The sequence below is a fragment of the Patiria miniata genome, unplaced genomic scaffold, assembly GCF_015706575.1.
Source record: "Patiria miniata isolate m_02_andy unplaced genomic scaffold, ASM1570657v1 HiC_scaffold_13, whole genome shotgun sequence".
Lineage (NCBI taxonomy): Eukaryota > Metazoa > Echinodermata > Asteroidea > Valvatida > Asterinidae > Patiria > Patiria miniata.
Window position 1 is genome coordinate 7,746,593 of NW_024037051.1, and position 18,370 is coordinate 7,764,962.

The window sequence follows — 18,370 nt, forward strand, 5'->3', positions numbered from 1 at the left end:
CCTCATTTTAGTCCATCACAAGTCCCTGCAAGTCCATCACTTGTCCTTTAGTCCCAATACAAATCACAAGCTATTAAAATGAGCTTTGACAAAGGCATTCCTTTGTTATTGTTCATCCAGTGTTTCTTGTAACTGGACTTGTGAATGGACATGTGATTAACTTGAGACTGGACTTGTGATTGGTCAAAAAGTCAAAAGATTCTGACTATTCCTGATGAATCTTAGGTCAGGCAGCCTCCGTGGCTAAAAACAAACATGACGACATTGATGGCCCTTTTTCAAAGCTCGGCTTCGTTTCCGATTTCGCTTTATCACTTTTAGCTTTTAATGTTCGATCTGATCAAATTTTTAAGTAAATCACTTGCTTCGTAATATCATACAGTTATGATAATACAGTTTGATGTTTCTGTAAGATAACATTGACTAATGTTGATCTGGAATCTTCAAAAGTAGGCACCCAAATAGCACTGTTAGCAGGCGGAGCCGAATGAAGACCGAGTTTTGGAAAATCTCAGTAACGGTCTTCAAATTCAAAATTGTACATGACGCAGCAAAAATTTCGCCCATACGATCCGAGTATATTTGATGCACAAAATCGTCGTTGAATTCCAGTTTTCTAAATGAAAGCAATGAATATTAATTATCAACTCATTTTAAAAAGAAATTAATAAGCAATAAGCATTTAATTAAACCTATATTATATTCGGAAATAATCGGGCGCTATCCGATTGTCGACGAAACGAATTCGGCAAACTTCGGGAATTTTCGGAAAAAGGAGGAATTCCTCCCGTTTTAGTCACGTGACGTAAATTGTAATACAATGTATTACCGGAGGCTACCGGACCTAAGATTCATCGGGAATAGTCAGAATCTTTTGGTCTGGGAACCAGACTAGACTTGTGATGGACTTGACTACATCCCTGCTCATTTGTCATCAAGCTAACTGACATAGTGATGAATAAAATTCAATTGCAGGGAGCTGCTAAGTAGAGAGCCAAAACAAAGAAAAAAAAGTAATAAACATAACACTTTGTTTTTGATGGGAAGCTACTTATACTGAGCAAAATGTTTCTGCTCTAAGCAAATATTATCCTTAAAGGGAATATACAACATTTGCAAACATCGAAAAATAAAACTACCAAGTTTTTACGAAATACCTTACTAGGATGTTGGTAAATGACAGTCTAAAGCATCCTGTACAATTATGGCACCTGGTGTCGAGTCATTCTCAAGAAAATAGTATTTTTGTATACATTTCCAACGGTGGTCGGCCTACCACCGTTGGAAAAACCCAACTATTTTTCAACTACTGCTCCAAATTTACAATTTTTTTTCAGTCCAAATTTTGTTTGCTATTGGTTACATGTTCATGAACGGGTGCAGGCCAGCTAGACTGGTTCCCTTATCTTACAATTTTCCGACATCTATAATTGATCCATTTTATCTTAAGTGGAGTCAGGGAACCAGACTACATAAACAGTTGTGTTTTTCTTGGTTTTTCAAGCATTTTCGAACACAAAACTTCAAACATGTCAGTGTAACAATATTTGGTCTATTATACTAACCCCTCAAATAGTTCATTTCTGAAAATTACAGCAAAAGCCAATGATGTACATTCCCTTTAACCCATTGTCAACTGGTCACGTTTTGAACCATAGAAATGTGCATTACCTCTGCATCTTCAGTAACAGCTAGGTAGTGGGAAAACTGTGTTTGACCGGGGAGATTCTCTTCATCCTGCAAAAAACAAAATGAAATTTGTGCTCAGGCAGACTGTTTTTCATGTGAGTGTGCAACAAACCCTTGTGCATGGAGTCCATAGCCTGTGGACAACAAACTGAACTAGATCAAACAACCTGACATATGAATACACGTTTATTAACAGAGTTTTGTTCATAGCAAATCATTAGATTATCCACCTTAAGCCCTGATCAATTTTTCAAATGCAACAATGTAACAAGAACTGAGAGAAAGTCAGCTCCCTGCAGATCTGGTGGTTACAGGTTCAGCCTCCTGCCATGGCCTAATTTCATGGCTTAGCACAGACATTCTAACTATTCCAACTTAGTTTTGGGATGTACGTGTGCCTGCAAGCCAAAATTGCCTACCTGACCAGTAAACACTGTGGCTGTAGGGTGGACGTTTCTGCTACAGTTCAGTTCAATTCAATTCAATTCAAATACTTTATTTATCAAACAAACTAAGAGGGCCTTAAGTTCCGATCTCACCAAGATCTTCTTCAGAGGCAAATTTATCCTTAAAAAGGTGATTACATGAGGTGGGACAGCTCACTATTAAAACACTAAAAGTTAATTACACAACAAATTAATAAGTCAAATTTTGTACAATTATGACCTACTTGTAGATTTCATATTGATATGATTGGAAACTACTCTAAAATATTATTTTTACTTTAAAATATGATGATGAATTCACAAGTGATGATGAATACACAAGTGATTGGCATTTAAAAATACACATATCAGTTATTTGAAAGTCTGGTAGCCACTGAAATGAATGAGAACTTCCTTCTGTTAGTTTTACATGGAGGGCATCTGAGACGGCGTCCTCATGGAAGAAACTCAAAACATGGTTTTCGGCACCTGACAGTCACTGGCTAAGATGGAGTTGGCTTTAGTACTTGCTGTTCGCAGAAATGCCTAAGATCATCTCTGTGGCTCTCCAATAATTTTAGACCCAAGGTGAATAATCTTTTGCAAACTGTTCTTAACACTTAAGTAAAAAATACCAGGAAAAGAATGAAAAACACGACACACTTTCAATGAACGACTGATAAAAAATACTCAAAATTGTTTCATCAACACAAAATGTCTTAATAGTGGGGATTGAGGCAGAGATGATAAGCAGGGCCAGTGATCCCTGTGATAAGTCTGGCCAGAATAAATGGAACCTCTACAGTGTTTTATTTGGTTGGTTATTAAAATAAAAATAGATCAGCACACTTTATGCCAAAGTATTTACCGGTGGAGTGATTTCCGCTCTTCTATCTTTTGGCGTTCCTCCCTCTGGTACTCTATCATGCTCTGCCACACTCGAGGCCTGACTGGACAGTTCCGTGTCTATGTCAACAGCTGGAAGATGCTTTAATATCAAAGCCAGAAAAATGACCTTAATATTAGTCATTGGCAGTGATATGTTAAGTGGTTCAGCAACTTTCTCACACACATGGGCCTCTTGATATACAAGTATGTAGAGTACAGGATTGAGAAGTTTAAATTTAAATTGTGTGATTCCATTGCTAAGTCTGGAGGTGCAGAGGTGGATGACGAAACTGTGCATAATCTGTCTTTCACAAAGAAATTCTAAAACTACTTACAGGAACAAGACACTCAACTGTTTAAACTAAACAAGTAACAGGAGCCACTTTTATGCAACTACTGTACTAAGCAAAGAAATTTGCTAAAAGCACAAAAATACCCACTTAGACTGATTTTTAGCTGAATATAGAACTTAGCGCATTTTGCTAAGCAACACTTTCTGGCAAACAGCTCCACAAAATGAAGACCATGGCCCAGTTTCATGGCTCTGCTAAACAACAGAATTCTGCACGTATGATCATAATGCTGTGCTTGTTACAGCACAAGCATAGAAAATCTGTGCTAATATGTAACTGCACAATCTTCATGGTCAGGTTAACAATGCAATTGTCACAGACAACTTGGAGACCAAATTCACAGCAACTTAAAGGAACCCCCAGAAAGAATGAAGTACAGTTTTCAAATAATTAAAGAGGTTGTGGAATGCTCAAAGACATTTCCGTCATTTTTGGGGTATATGTAGCCTAAGGTTTGATGAAATAAAAACGACTATTGTTTCTGTCATAAAATGAGTACAAAAGGTAGTACAAGAGCTGTTTTTCAAGTCGTGTCATGCCTGTTTCGACCCGAACGTGCAATTTGTGTAAAAGTCGTCGTTGCGGGCAGCAAACAAAACACAGTAAATCGTGACGTAATAAACAGGACTCCCGATGCAGAGTAGCATAAAGAGTCCTGTTTATTACTTCACGATTTACTGTGTTTTGTTTGCTGCCCGCAACGACGACTTTTACACAAATTGCACGTTCGGGTCGAAACAGGACCTGAAAAATAGCCCTCAAAAGTACCCTTTGTACTCATTTCATGACAGAAACAATAGTCATTTTTATTTCATCACACCTTAGGCTACATATACCCAAAAAATGACGGAAGTGTTTTCGAGCATTCCACAACCTCTTTAACAAATGATTCTGAGGAGCTTACAAGTAAATGAAAATGAGCCTGTCACTTTTTTTTTTGCACGAGAGTGCCTGGAACTAACTGCATTCAAACTGCCTTGTGTGACATGGCCCTTAGTTATGGGATGAGCATAACAGCACAAGCCAAATTTCCTTGCTGATCCTTGATATACATTTAATGAGTTTTCTGCTATTGTTAGCAAAGATTTCGTGGCTACGGTAAGCAATTCCTTGAAATTTGTCCCTAGTGTAAACTCATATTTCAGAGGAATGTACACCTACATTTTGCTTGTAACAACTGCTCTATCCAGGGGCATTGGTGACGTTTAATTTTCTTTGAGTTCTCATTGGTACCGGTACATTTTGCATAGCCAGTGACCCGGGGTTAGCACTTCATTGTGCACGTGACCTGTATGCATGAACTGCACATTTATAGCAAGTTACACATGCAAAATGCTTTGAAAATGCCCGCTTTTCCTTCACAAGAATTGTAAAACGGTTAGGGGGTCATCAGCACCCATGGATAGTGAACTCTTACCTGTACTGTCAGCTTTGGTCTCTTTTCCTCAGACTGTATGTTGACAACCGCCACGTTGCTCCTAACCTCCCTCTTCTCCAACTCCTTGACCACCCCTTTCTCCAGACCATCTGTCTGGATGGTCACAGGCTGGGTCAGTCCACCGACCTGTGGGGGAGCCAGCGCTACGGCCATGGGTATAAGCTGGCCATGGCTAGGGGCAGTCAGGGGCACGGGTTGATGGTGGACTGGGGGAGATGGGAGGACTGGGGTGGGTCCTGATTGTGGATGCTGTACACTGGATGATGTCAGAGGGTAGGGGTCAAAGAAGAATTGGTTAGCTGGTCTTGGGATCTGGATGGTTCTCGACGAGGATTCTGTTTGGATCTTGGCCGATTTCATTTCAGTTCCTGGTGATTAAAAAGAAAATGAAACCACTTATCGTTTCTATTGACCAGTTCGTATCGGAGGACGTGATAACATGCGCTGGCTGTTTTTATACACAGGCGCAGCTAACGGGTTAAAGCATCATGATTGTCTCAACTCGCCTCCGGTGACGTCTAAACACGCTAATCTCTCGTGCCTTTTGTACGCACACACAAAGTCTGTGGAGTCTGTTGAGTCGAACGGTGTGTTGATCTTGATTTGGCCGTCGACAATTTACGTTCCAGTGCACCCCTCAAGAGTATTGAGGCATTTAAGGTTTCAGCAAGACATATCGTACAAATACTGTTGAAATGACTCTTGCGAATCAGTATCGTGGCGTTTGGCTGTACATCAGAAGTTGGTTGGAAAATTTTGCCTTTTGCAAAAATCAAAATTTTCAGCGAAAATAATCCCAGCGTGAAGTGGTCAATTGGTAAAACTTTCCCTTTCATTCTATCTTAACTTTGGCTGCTTGTGAGAAAGGCTATTGATGGATGTAATTTGTGAAACACTACTTCCCAAGCAGTAAACAAAGGAAAAACCATTGCCCACATGCATGTGTCCTCCATACGGGAGCTATCATTATCACACAGCACCACCTACTTTTCCTGCAGAGTTCATAGTGGGCATACAGCATACACCTCCTAGAATGTGGACAAGGTATTTCAATAGCCAGGAACATGGCTGCTCCATCATCAGCCTCGAATCAGTAACTGCATTGTGTACATGATCATTTGGCACACATTATGTTCTCTCCATGCGCAGCAGTGCGCTCCAGCATGATGTAAAAAATGAGCTGATTCCATCTTCAGACAAAGACGAATCACTGCGCATTTTACAAAAAAGAAGTCTGCTCAAATTATCCGTTCTCTTGTTCCACTTAATTATAAATCCCTTTGGCTGCACTAAACTGTTTTTTTCACATCCACAACAGACACTCTTCCAAAAGCAAATTCAGTTTTATGCGTTTAGTTTCTTCCATTGCACTGCCTCACTTTGTTATTCCCGCTTCCCCGCTTTTTAATAATTTTAATACCACAGTTCAACATATATAACTACCTTTCTACTCTGCAATTATTTCTGAGCTCACTTTTTCTTTTCCCTCTTTGTCTAGCCTTTACCTTCATTGGCATTTACCAGGCCTCTTTGATAGGCTTTTTTTTAAATTAAAAAGTCATCTGAAAAGGAAGTCTCACCTTTCACCTGGGAGGCAAAGGGTACCCTGGAAGGCTTTGGCTGTGGGCTTGATGTTGCATATTTCAGGTAAGGCTCTTTCTTCATAGTGGATCGTCTGGCTTGGTACAACGCTTTACCGTATATTCTTGTGAGATAAGCTTCATCCTGATTGTGGTCGATTGGCATCTGTTTTTTGGCTCGACTTGCCTAGTTGTGGAAGAGTTAAAAAAAAAAAAAGGCAAACAGGTGATTCACAACTTTGTTTACTTGCCGCAACGAAGAGTGCCAACTTTTCATCTGCTTTGAACAGTGCCTTCAATAGTCAGATGGAATTACCAGCCTCTTCTTTTGAACCGCTGTTAATCAAATACATTCAAGTTGATCATGGTTGGGCTATTAAAGTTGAGAAATTTGAAAATGGCCTATCAATGTTGGTCACATTGCCATTTAAAAAACTTCTGCCTCTACATAACCGAAACTGAAATTGGCCCCAGTATTAAGCCCTTACCGGCTGTTTCTTGGTTTGTGCCACATTCTCTTTATTATGTCTGCCTACGGTTCCGGCCTTCTCCCCCACTGCAGATGGTGGTTGTTGCCCCTTCCTCAAGCCGCTGTCTATCCTAGCTGAGACAGGCTTCTTTCTACCCCCAGCCCTGGCCAATCTAGCTGATGCTGCTGGTCCTTGGCCAAGTCCTGCTCCTGTGGTGTCTTTCTCTGGAATGTGTACTGATGGATGGGGCTTCCTTGGCTTGCTGACTTCTTGCTAATGGACGGAAGAGATTAGATGACAATCGCGTAGCTAAGAGGGGGCATAGGGGCATGGACATCCCTTCCCACTTGAGGCCTGTGCGCCTCAATGTGCCCCCCTACTTAAAAATATAACACAAATGAGCTTTTTAATGTTTAAAGAAACACTCAGAAAATGAGGCCTGCAAATGGAACCTGTTGGGTCAATGAAATGAGATTCTATATGACTGACTGAAGAAGTTTTAGAGGCCAACATCTGGAAGAGGGAGGATTTCGTGAGCACATTTGTTCCAATACTTCAAGATGTGTCAACAAGTTGTTCATTGGATAGCCTTAAGCCATTCATCACCACTACACTATAAAATGCAAATTGGTGTGCACTCCAGTTGATCGTTCAGGAGTTGATGATCGCCCGTGAGGTGGGACAAGTTGATCACCCGCGAAGCGGATGACTTGCCTGCGAAGCCTACGCTGGGTGGCAAAACTGACTCCCCTGTGGAGCATGCGAGGCGAAGCTTCATCAGATATTTATCTGTAGTCTTCTATTAAACCGGTCATTCCCAACACATAAATGTATTGCAAAGTTAGCCAGCTTCCTGACTAGACAGCCAACCAAAAGGTGCACTTAATTCACATGAAATCTGTAGTAATATATCTTTTGAGATTTGCAAGAACCAGAGTATCTTGGTGTCTGGAAAAGAATGCTCTACTGTTTCTCTTAAGCTGACTGTTGCCCTGTAGGTGGACCAGAATAGTGTTAAGTGGTGACAGGGATTCTGTGATTCTGTGAGAGGGGCCTACAAATGCATTGGTTCTGTTACAGAACCTTACTGGTTCCACAACAACCTATGTTTACCTTAATTTCATCATCTAGCGCAGCAATCATTCTTCCCACTCTGTATCTCAGCTGCGCCTTCTCAGCAGCTTCTCTGTGTAGCCAAATAAAAGGGGAAAAACACGATGGAGTAATGGAACAAAGTTGACTGGCAGGAACTCCAAATTAGTATTAGGTTGAATAAGAAAATGATGCACAATCCCCTGGACTTGTGATCATTTATCTGCTGAGTTTATATCATTAACATAATTGCCAAAATTTGATGTGCACAGTGACAGTCGGATTAATAAAAACAAAAAAAGGGGGGGGGGAGATGCCTGCCCTGCTAAATTGTATGCCACCCTTCTCAAGTTTTGCTGCCCTGCCCAAAATTTCTTTTCTGCTTGACATTTTGGTTAACAACAAAGTTTTAAACACAACAGATAATGAGTACCTCAGCAGGCATACTGCAAAGATGAAAATGGGAATCTAAGTCTAAAAGGAGCACCCTCTATATTATTGTACCCCTGGTATTTGTAGGGCGCTGTACGTGGTCCAATGGTTAGGGTGTTCGACTCGTGTGCCGTGGTACATGGGTTCGAATCCTGACCGTGGGAGCATGGGTGCTTGTGCTCTTGAGCAAGGCACTTTACCATTATTGCTTCGTCCTTCGGATGGGACGTAAAGCCGTAGGTCCCGTGTGATGTGTAGTGCACGTTAAAGATCCCAGTATACACTTGTCGTTATTGAAAAGGGGTTTGCCCTGGTGTTTCTGGCAGTGGCAGCTATATGCGCCGCAGCACCTAGCAAAAAGGTGCTACATAATGGGTCTCATATGTTCATATACTTCATTTACCTGTCTTTGGTTGCATTCTCCCCCAGCGCTTTGTATCCTTTGGAAAAGGCGCTATATAAATACGGTTATTATTATTATTATTATTATTATTCTTGAAAAAGCTATCAAGATTGTTACCCTCTATCGGTATGTCACCTAGCCTTACACTTTTGAGAACACTGGAAGGATTAAATGGAAACGACAAATCTGAAATCAGTGAGTGTTTCCTTACCCGTGGAGATGGAGACTATCGAGGTAATTATAGAACTCTTCTTGCTCCTTGGCTCTAACAACTGCCTCCAAGTTGGCTTCTAGACACGACTTGCTGGACTGGACCTTGTCCAGGACGGCCTTGGCATCCGCACACAGGGAGGGGTGGAGGGGAGCGTTGTAATGGGATGGGGAGAGGGGCTGCTTGGGTTGGGAGAAAGGGAGGGTGGTGTCTGGCAGTGTGGGAGGTTTCCTCTAGAGAAATGAAACAAAAAATCACACTTGTCAACATCAGACTAAGTGGGACTTTCATTCAGGGTGGAGGGAAATCAAATGGCAGCTTAACACAAAGTTTAGGGTGGGGAACTTTCCACTGAGGTTGGGGGAGTAAAAAGAGTACATGCAGTGTGGCATGCATTGCATTTTTTGATCGTGGCACTGCTCATTTTCTGAATGGCATATAGACTAATTTTGGCGACAGCCATTTTCTGAGGTGGAACCAGGCTTGCACAAGTCACGCTCAGGTAGTACGCAGGCACTCCGGGCTCTTTTGACCATTATGCTTAACAAAATGGTGCGTGCCTTGTCTTCAAGAAAGCGTGCGGCATGCACGCTAACGTGGTTCTACCTAAAATGGCTCTAATTTTGTTTGCCATTAGTCTATAGTTTTCTAGAGTAGGCACTTTTTCAATCTAGCAGGAATTCTCAATTTTTAACAGTCTGTGTATACCCTTTGAGTATAAACATATACCTAGTAAAACAACTAATTGTGAAACAGGCAATCAGGTGAGCATTTCAATTAAACAGATACATTTCCTGCAGCTAAATTTGTTATCAAAATGTTGATCAATGATACAGATTTACAACTTGTGATTTATAACGAATTCTCATAACGGCAAGCCATCTGTAACTTCTTTCACTTCTGTGAACTAGACCCTGCACACAGTTATGGGAAGACATTTCCAAAAGATATTAAAAAATTGCAGGACAAAAAGGTACATTTCTTCTCTTTTCTTTTTTAACACTCAAATCAGTCAAAGATTTATGGAAACTGCCAAAAAGGACTTACAAATGGTCTTTGGATGAACAACAGGCATTAATTTATTTGTGAAACATTTTATTTGAGAAACATCAACATTTAAAACCATCTTAGTTTTTAAAACACAACTGAAATTCTAGTACTTCAAATATAACCCTCCAGAAAACGACTTAGGCCAAAAAAAGTAATAGTTCTGTTACCCCACCTACCCTATTTTGACAGCCCCTACCCTTATTTGTTTTTTGGAAAAATGAGGAACCCCCCCCCCCCCCCCGAAAATCATCAATTACTACCTTTTACCATTCGACTACACGCAGACACCTCCATATGATAGTACAAAAACAATTTGCCAAAAAAAAACCAGCAGAAATTTCCCTACCTACCTACCCTATTTTCAAATGCCATGTAATCAGAAGCAGAAATATGTTTTTTGGGCCTTAAATCCTACCCATACAAAAATAGTCCTACTCGTAACAAATTTCCATTATGTACATGTCTGACTTCAATAAAATCTTACCAGATAAAGATCGACAGGCGCTGGCTGAAGCCGTCGCTGCATTAGCTCATCCCATTCCCTCTCAGCCTCCTGAAAGAAATAAGGGAACCATTCCATCAACATGTCAGTCATGTGAACACACAAAAGTCATCCGAAGTCAATCCCTGAGAACCTTGCCTCTCGCTCTTTCAGACATTTGGCATCCTTCAATATTTTCAGGAATATTTGTTCACATTTGTTTTGTTTTACTCAAATTGCATCCAAGAATACTCAATTTTAGGTACTAGAGGTAAGCTCAAGGAATACATGTAATTGTAAGTCGCTCAAGACTGTAAAAAAAACCAGACAACGTGGGTCACCCGAGGCTGAAGTTTTTGTAGACTTATTAATTACTAATGGACCAGACCAATTGCTGAATTAGATTTTAACCTGTTGTGACTTACACTTACTTGTGGAGATACTTTCCACAGCGTCTCAAATTGATGTACTATTTTGACATCCTTAAATAATACATGGACAGTTCACATTGACATAACAACAATACTGAAACATATATTTAATTGCACTGTCAGTGAGAGTGTATGAATGCTCAAACCATCCACCTGCAATTGAAACAAGCTTAAAGATATAGTCCATCATTTGTAATTTGTGCATTTTGTTCGTTTGAAGCAACAAAAGTGTTCAAAATCTAATGAAGGATACTGAACAACTAACCTGATGAAGTTTCAGCTCAGCTTCAGCTGTATATTCCGAGAAAAACAGCATTCTAGGATCTCAATTTCAGATCAAAAGTTGCTGAATCATTTTTTGAATTGTTTTGAATTGCAGCTATACGCGATGTCGCGCACTGATCCGACGAATTATAGCAACCGCGCATGCCTGTGCGTCGTTCCAATGCTTGCGCGCGCTGCGCCGAATAACAAAACGAACTACTAATTTAAATTTTCCTACGGTGTGTCTTAAGACTCACCGTTGGAAAGGCCTTCTTTTGTTGATTACTTCAAAATGATAGCTTGCCAGAAAGATTAATTTCACAGGGAGTTTAGTCCACTTACTATCTTTCAACCAAGTATGTTTTTCAACAATAATACGCCAGTTACTTTTTCGGATGGCTGCAAATGATGGACTATAGCTTTAAATGACAACTCTGGTGAAATCAAACTTATATTTGGTTGGCCGATTGTTACTTTGTTACTCCTATGAGATAACCAATGAACAACATACATGTACTTCCAAATTCTCATTCTTTACCTCATGCAATTCGGCACGTCTCCTCCTAGTCGGTGAATGGAGGTGGCTCTGTCGAACTCTGCCATCTCTCCCTTCAGAATGAAGATTCTACAAAAAAGAAACAATCATTACCCCTTTTAGTGCATGCAGACTATTTAGATTAGATGAACAGATTATGATGTTTATTGGGCAGTTGCTAGCAACTTCCTTGTGCTCCACTAATGATTATTAATATAAATTTTGTAAAGCTGGAATTACAGGAGCTGGAATTCCATATCACTGCAGTGTTAATATTCAAAAATCCTTCAGTGATCCAACATGAGAGGATTGACTTTTAATAAATCCAGTATAATGGAAATCAATAGAAACAGTCAACATTCCCACAAAACCTGCATATAGCACGTATTAAGATGTCAAACTGATTGACAAGTCAAAAAGAGGAGAGTACATGTATGCGCTTTCCACTGCACATTAAAAAAAATGTGCTCTTTCCATCTGCACATGAAAAAAATGAATATGTCCTTAACAAGACTGATTTTGTGGGATTCGGTCACAATACACTAATCTTTTAAGCCCTAACCCCTGATGCGTTGAGCAGTCACTGAGATTTATGTCCTGACATGCTTACAAAAGCTGAGTACTACATGTGTGCACATGCATTTGACGTGCACAGCTGGAATACGCAGTATGGCATAGAAGATGTGCACATTGCCCAACCATGTGCACAGTAAGAAGGAGCAATGATAAATTTAAAGTCAAATGAGGTTTCAATAAGTTGGGTGATCTCGTCTGTAGAGACTACTTTTTTTGGGCTGACTAAATGGTCTCTCAATCTACATCAGTACATTGGTTGATGAAGTGCATGCAATACATCCAATTCCTTTGTGACTGATCAAAGTGCACAAATATGCCCGGTGTTCCCCAATGGCTAATGATGGATGACTCCCATTGCACTACTTTTCATTCGTTCTGGATGATGGAAGGTCCAAATTATTCCCCTGTGAGCAACAGTCAGGTAACGAGGTGAGTGTCTGTGATACGTTACATGGACAGCAGATAATCCCTTTTGGGTTGAGAGCGTGTTCTGTGAAACGTGAGAAGGAAATTTCATGTGGTTCCCTATTCCATCGTTTCCTCTTCCCCCAGGCAATTAATATTTGTTGAATATAAAAAGATGAATTGCCTCTAAATATATGCTTGCCAATAATGTGCAGGCTGACTAAAGACTTTTATTTGACCCCGTTCCCATTAGATCCACTAATTGGGGGATCTGATCCACCATTTGCCAAATTGCCGGATCAGATCCCCCAATTGGTGGATCGGATCCTGCAATTGTGTGTCGTGTGGGAACGCTAACCGTTATAAGGTGGATCAGGATCAGATCCACCTTTCTTGATCCACCTTTCGACTAGGATACACATGCAGGTCCCCCAATTGGTGGATCAGATCCTGCAAATGGCAGATTATGATCAAATGGGAATGCAAAAGGTCGATCTGTGCACGAGAAGCGTGCAAATTTTGCGGTCTGATGAACCAAGAAATAAGTTTTTAGGCATGTAGCTCATGTACAGCAAACGACTGCTGAACTACGGTCTAGCAAATGTGTCACCGCGCATGCGCGATGCATGCATGCAGTGCATGTGTACATATCCTAATACTACACTAGGCACATGAAAAAAAGTGCTCTTTCCACTACACATGAAAAAATGAATATGTACATGTACATTGTACTATGTACTTAACTAGACTGATTTTGTAAAATTTTCGTTGCGTATTTGTCCGTCCCAGCATGCAACACTGTCACAGAGCGCGAGCTCAGCAAGCTAGCGCATGCGTTATACTGAACTCAGTGACCTTTCGGACTCGACATTTCCGTTCAAAAAAGTGGATCAAGCATAAGTGGGAACGCGACTCGTGGTTTCATTGCGGTAAGATAACAATCACACCAAAAAATTGGATCTTGATCTCACACTACTGTCTTGCCTATACCCATGTAGCGATCAACATGGGTCCATCTGGAGCTGAATCAGGTCTCATCGAACATAGGTTGAAAATGGGTCAGACATAACTTTAGGATTTCCTACCTGAGTAGAGCCAGGACCAGGGTTGAATTTTAGTGGAGTAGAGCACTGAACCCGTGTTGGAATCTTGCTAATGTGTAAGGGGTTCTCAAAATCTCAGGATTTGACTTCGCTCAACACAAATATTTTTGATACCGTGAAATGGACTTAAGTCATTAACAGAATCACCTGAAAACAGGCTTTACTACAACTACTGAACTGATGATCTTGAAAAGCAGAACAATTTTGAGATGAAGATTTGATTGCCACCGGTATGGATTTCTCTCTCAATACCTTGATAAGATCCGTTTTCATTTCCTTCATCTCTGTCTTGAGTTTGCTCAACTGCTGTACGAGACTGGCTGCCTTCAATTCTGCACCACTCTCAGGACTTGTAACTCCTCTGCATAACATTAACAAGAAAGAGAAAAAGAGTCTCATTAATTTAACAAAGTGGGCATTGGTTACAAAAGACTATTTAGAGATAAATTTAGAGTAAATTAATAGACACAATTTCCAGGATAAACACTGTTTCCTAAGATAAGTGAAATATACTTTTCTAAAATAAGATGAAAAACCTGAACAGGTTTTTCCTAAATAAATATCTTGTTTCCTCAAACCATTGCAAAATTATCTTGCCCAGGTCATGGTGAATCCATCTGAAAGTTTCACGCATTTAAAAAAAAATGCTGGTACTCTTTTATGAGAGTACCAGCATTTTTTTTTAAATGCGTGAAACTTTTAATTATTCCCCCAACTCCTACATGCATGTGAGCAACCAGTCAAATCATTTTCTCCAGCAATTTACTCAAAAACCTTTATGGCAGTTCAGTGAAGTTCACTGGCTGGCCTCTGACATGTCACTCTATATAAAGAAAAGTGGGCCAATGAGTTCAACAACAGTATGTGTGTGGGGGAAAAAAACTGTGAAAAAGATTTTAATGATGTTTGGGGTCAACGGCCGGCCAAGACCTACATGTATCATAGTGCATTTGCTCATGGTATCAGACATACTCAATACACAACATGAAACTCATATCCAAATGCACAGAGATTTTAGTTGAATGCTGTCCTTCGAGAAAACTATGAAAGTTTATCGAGAGATGAAAATGAGGACAATGTACGGTATGTGGCACGTCCAGGAAGGTTGTCTACTATTAACATGTGTAGTTATGAAGTGAGCCCTCTGTTGACAGTTAAAGCAAGGGGATGTTATTAAAGGGACTCAAAAGAGGGACATTTTTACGAGGTCAACCAGGAACCTTCAAATCTAATGATATTTTTTTCGCAAAATGGAAGAAATTGTTTAAAGATTATTTTAATTCCAAGTAAGTATCAAACTACACTGAATTACTGATACAGAAAGGAAGCAATTGCTACAGTTTTAAAAGTCAATGATAAACTAAAACTGTATTCAATGCTAGGGGAATTTTCTATTATATATTATTGAACCTATGAAATAAAAATATTGTTCTGTATTTGTTACCCTTTTGTAAAAGCAATTTCTTCAGCACTTGCTTTGCTTTTCTGTTATTTTCCTTTTTTAATTTTGCAATTGGCAAAATATATTCAGATCTGCTTTAAAAGTTACTTATTAAAAACACTTGTCCAACAACTTTTGGAGAGCAACCTTTTGTTTCTTGCAGCAAGCCTGAAAATAAAGAACGTCCATGTACTTTACAAACATTGGTTTTGAACTTATTGATTAATATGAGATAAAATTTAACTGAGTTTTGCGACTGCAGGTGCTTGTACACGTAACAAGGTCAGTTTGACAATAACAGGATTTAAAGTTATAGTCCATCATTTGTAATTTGTGCATTTTGTTCGTTTGAAGCAACAAAAGTGCTCAAAATCTAAAGAAGGGTACTGAACAACTAACCTGATAAAGTTTCAGCTCAGCTTCAGCTGTATATCCTGAGAAAAACAGCATTCTAAGATCTCAATTTCAAATCAAAAGTTGCTGAATCATGTTTTGAATTGCGCCTAAATTCAGCGTCCGAGACACGTTCTCGCTGAGCCGAATGCAGCTACGCGATGTCACGCGCACTGATCCGACGAATTATAGCAAACCGCATGCGTGTGCGTCATGCCAATGCTTGCGCGCGCTTCGCCGAATAACAAAACGAACTACTAATTTAAATTTTCCTACGGTGCGTCTTAAGAAGCACCGTTGGAAAGGCCTTCTTTCGTCGATTACTTGAAAATGACAGCTTGCCAGAAAGAAAAATTTCACAGGGAGTTTAGTCCTCTTACTGTCTTTCAACCAAGTATGTTTTTCAACAATAATTACGCCAGCTGCAAATGATGGACTATAGCTTTAACTGTCTGTGCGACCATATCATAACTGTCATGTGTTCCACCTTTAAGACATGTATATCTGGTACCCCCCTCAAAGGTCAACGACCAAGGAAATGTGGCATCAACCCTGCCCAAGACCCTGGGGATTGAGTCCGCCCCAAAGAAATGTGCAGAGGGAAGCAGTGACAGACAAGCGAGATCCCAGGGGCTGCCGGGTTGCCATGGCAATGTGTCTGTCACCTCAAATTTGGATTGTAAGCTGGAAGTTGCATGGGACTTGGCAGAGGGAAAAAAAACAGATGGAGTAGCAGTTTGGCATGTAGGTAGGCATTCTTGTCTGCCTTGCTGGACAATAAATAGGAAGGTAAATTTATGAGATGCAACAAATGCACAATGTACCGGTTCTTTATACGGAGGGGAAATATAGCGATTAGCCAATATCCTCAACTGTAAAATTCAACAGTAATAAATACAACAGTTACATGTAGCCTGTTTAAATGAACATTGATTTTTTTCAGCTAATTAACAATCCCAATTAAAATTATTTTGACAGTTGACCAATTGAGACATGTCGTTGATTTTAAAATCTACTATTATTTCTAACTGGCATACATTGTAATAACCTCACACATTTTGTGCATTTGGCTCTTGATAAAACTCCCACTATTTTGATGTACCGGTATGTGATATTTCATATGCTCATCAAGAAAATTTCACAGACATTTCACAGCTGAATGAAAAGTTTTATTTAGAAACACTAAGCATGATTCTCGTGTGAGAAATACTTCTGTCCTTTCCATTTTATCACATGTATTACAGAATTTTTTTTCATACATCATTATCCTGCCATATGTTGCCTAAATACAGACATTTGCGAATACAATAATGAAAATGTTTTTTTTTTTATTCCAGTGTCCAAATCCATTGCTTTTTGATTCTGCTGTATTCATGGATGGTACAAATGTCAACCCAAACAAGAAAAAAAAAATTACGGAGAGACATTTGAGGAAATCTGGAATAGCACCATAAGATCTGGACAAGAGACGCAGAGTGTTTTCACACACTTAAAGGGCAATCTGATATCCCAGGCTGGTTTCAAATGCAGACATCGGCCTTTACATTAGAAATCCAAGCCGCACCAAGTGCAAGTTGAAAAAAAAAAATCTCAATCTTGTGTTTTCATCATCTTGCCGAGGCTGGATCTTGTGTCTCGATCAGTCCCGGCCCCAATCAAGATGGAGTCACTTTTGCGATTCCTTACCATGGCACAGGTGCATCAAGATGGGCGACGGAGCTTGAGAAAAGGAAACAAGCTCTGTAAGTCAACACCGAAAAGCTGGCAGTGCAACTACAAAACCCCGGGTAACGTGACACAGCTATCAGGGCCTCGCCGTATAGAGTATCACAAGGGATGGGGATATTTATGACTCCACAGCTCTGATCGGCTGGCAGGCTAGAGTTGCCCCTACAGGCCAACATGATCTTGCTTTTCCAAGTGCCCGGTACCTACGTGACTAATTTATCCAGTAAGCCGCCTTACAGCTAAGATCACGCTCGGGTAGTCGGATCAAAATGACTGCCTGGGCAGGACAGGCAAGAGGAGCGAATAAAAATTTTGGCTCCACAATGGCAGGAGATTGGCTTACAAATTTGCCCATATTCATGCCGAGTGTACATTTCGTTGCAAGAAAAGTGCTACTCAAGTTTTCACTGAAGTTGACAAAAAAGAGTGGCATGAAATGTCTACGTAAAAACTTCATAACTTTTGCATGTTTTTCAACTTGCCAGAGAATAAACTGATCCAAATAATTAAGTGAGGCTCAATAAAGTATGATCTCAAAAAATATCTTCCAAAATAACAAAAGCCTGTGACATTCTGCAAATTTCTCCAAAAATTTACGGTGTAAATCCAAGATGTGCACATAACAAACAAAAAACTTAGAGATAAATGAACTCATATTAACGTTGCAAGTTAAAACCATGATGTTGAGCATATATTTGCAGGTTTTTTTCCCATTCATTTTGAAACAGGAAGAACAATCTTTGACAAGGAAGAAAAGATGGATTGATATCAATCACTGCAAACTAAAAACCATAAAAATCTGAGAACCAGTTTCATTTCCTGGCATAAACTTTTCTGGCCCCTGCTTAATAGACATATATATGCAAGCAGCGAACAGCCGCCTCCAATGAACATGCAGTATGCCAATCAGGTTAAGTTTCTGGAATTGGGAAGAGGATATGACACGTGTGACCCAAGGATAAACATCCAGGTGTCATGTTAG

The 18,370-nt window shown here is 40.0% G+C and overlaps 1 protein-coding gene across 1 annotated transcript in view; it reads right to left on the reverse strand.

Moving 5' to 3' along the window:
- LOC119721183 (TALPID3 protein-like) overlaps nt 1-14,184 on the reverse strand; it is a 31,456-nt gene extending 17,272 nt beyond the window's left edge. The window contains exons 1-10 of the mRNA XM_038191086.1: nt 14,079-14,184; nt 11,746-11,832; nt 10,516-10,584; nt 8,982-9,214; nt 7,957-8,029; nt 6,862-7,116; nt 6,374-6,560; nt 4,773-5,161; nt 2,983-3,102; nt 1,672-1,737 (exon numbers count right to left, since the gene is read on the reverse strand). Coding sequence (XP_038047014.1) covers nt 1,672-1,737; nt 2,983-3,102; nt 4,773-5,161; nt 6,374-6,560; nt 6,862-7,116; nt 7,957-8,029; nt 8,982-9,214; nt 10,516-10,584; nt 11,746-11,832; nt 14,079-14,108 — 1,509 coding nt within the window. The 5' untranslated portion in view covers nt 14,109-14,184. The remainder of the gene's footprint in view (nt 1-1,671; nt 1,738-2,982; nt 3,103-4,772; nt 5,162-6,373; nt 6,561-6,861; nt 7,117-7,956; nt 8,030-8,981; nt 9,215-10,515; nt 10,585-11,745; nt 11,833-14,078) is intronic.
- Between the last annotated feature and the right edge of the window lie 4,186 nt (nt 14,185-18,370).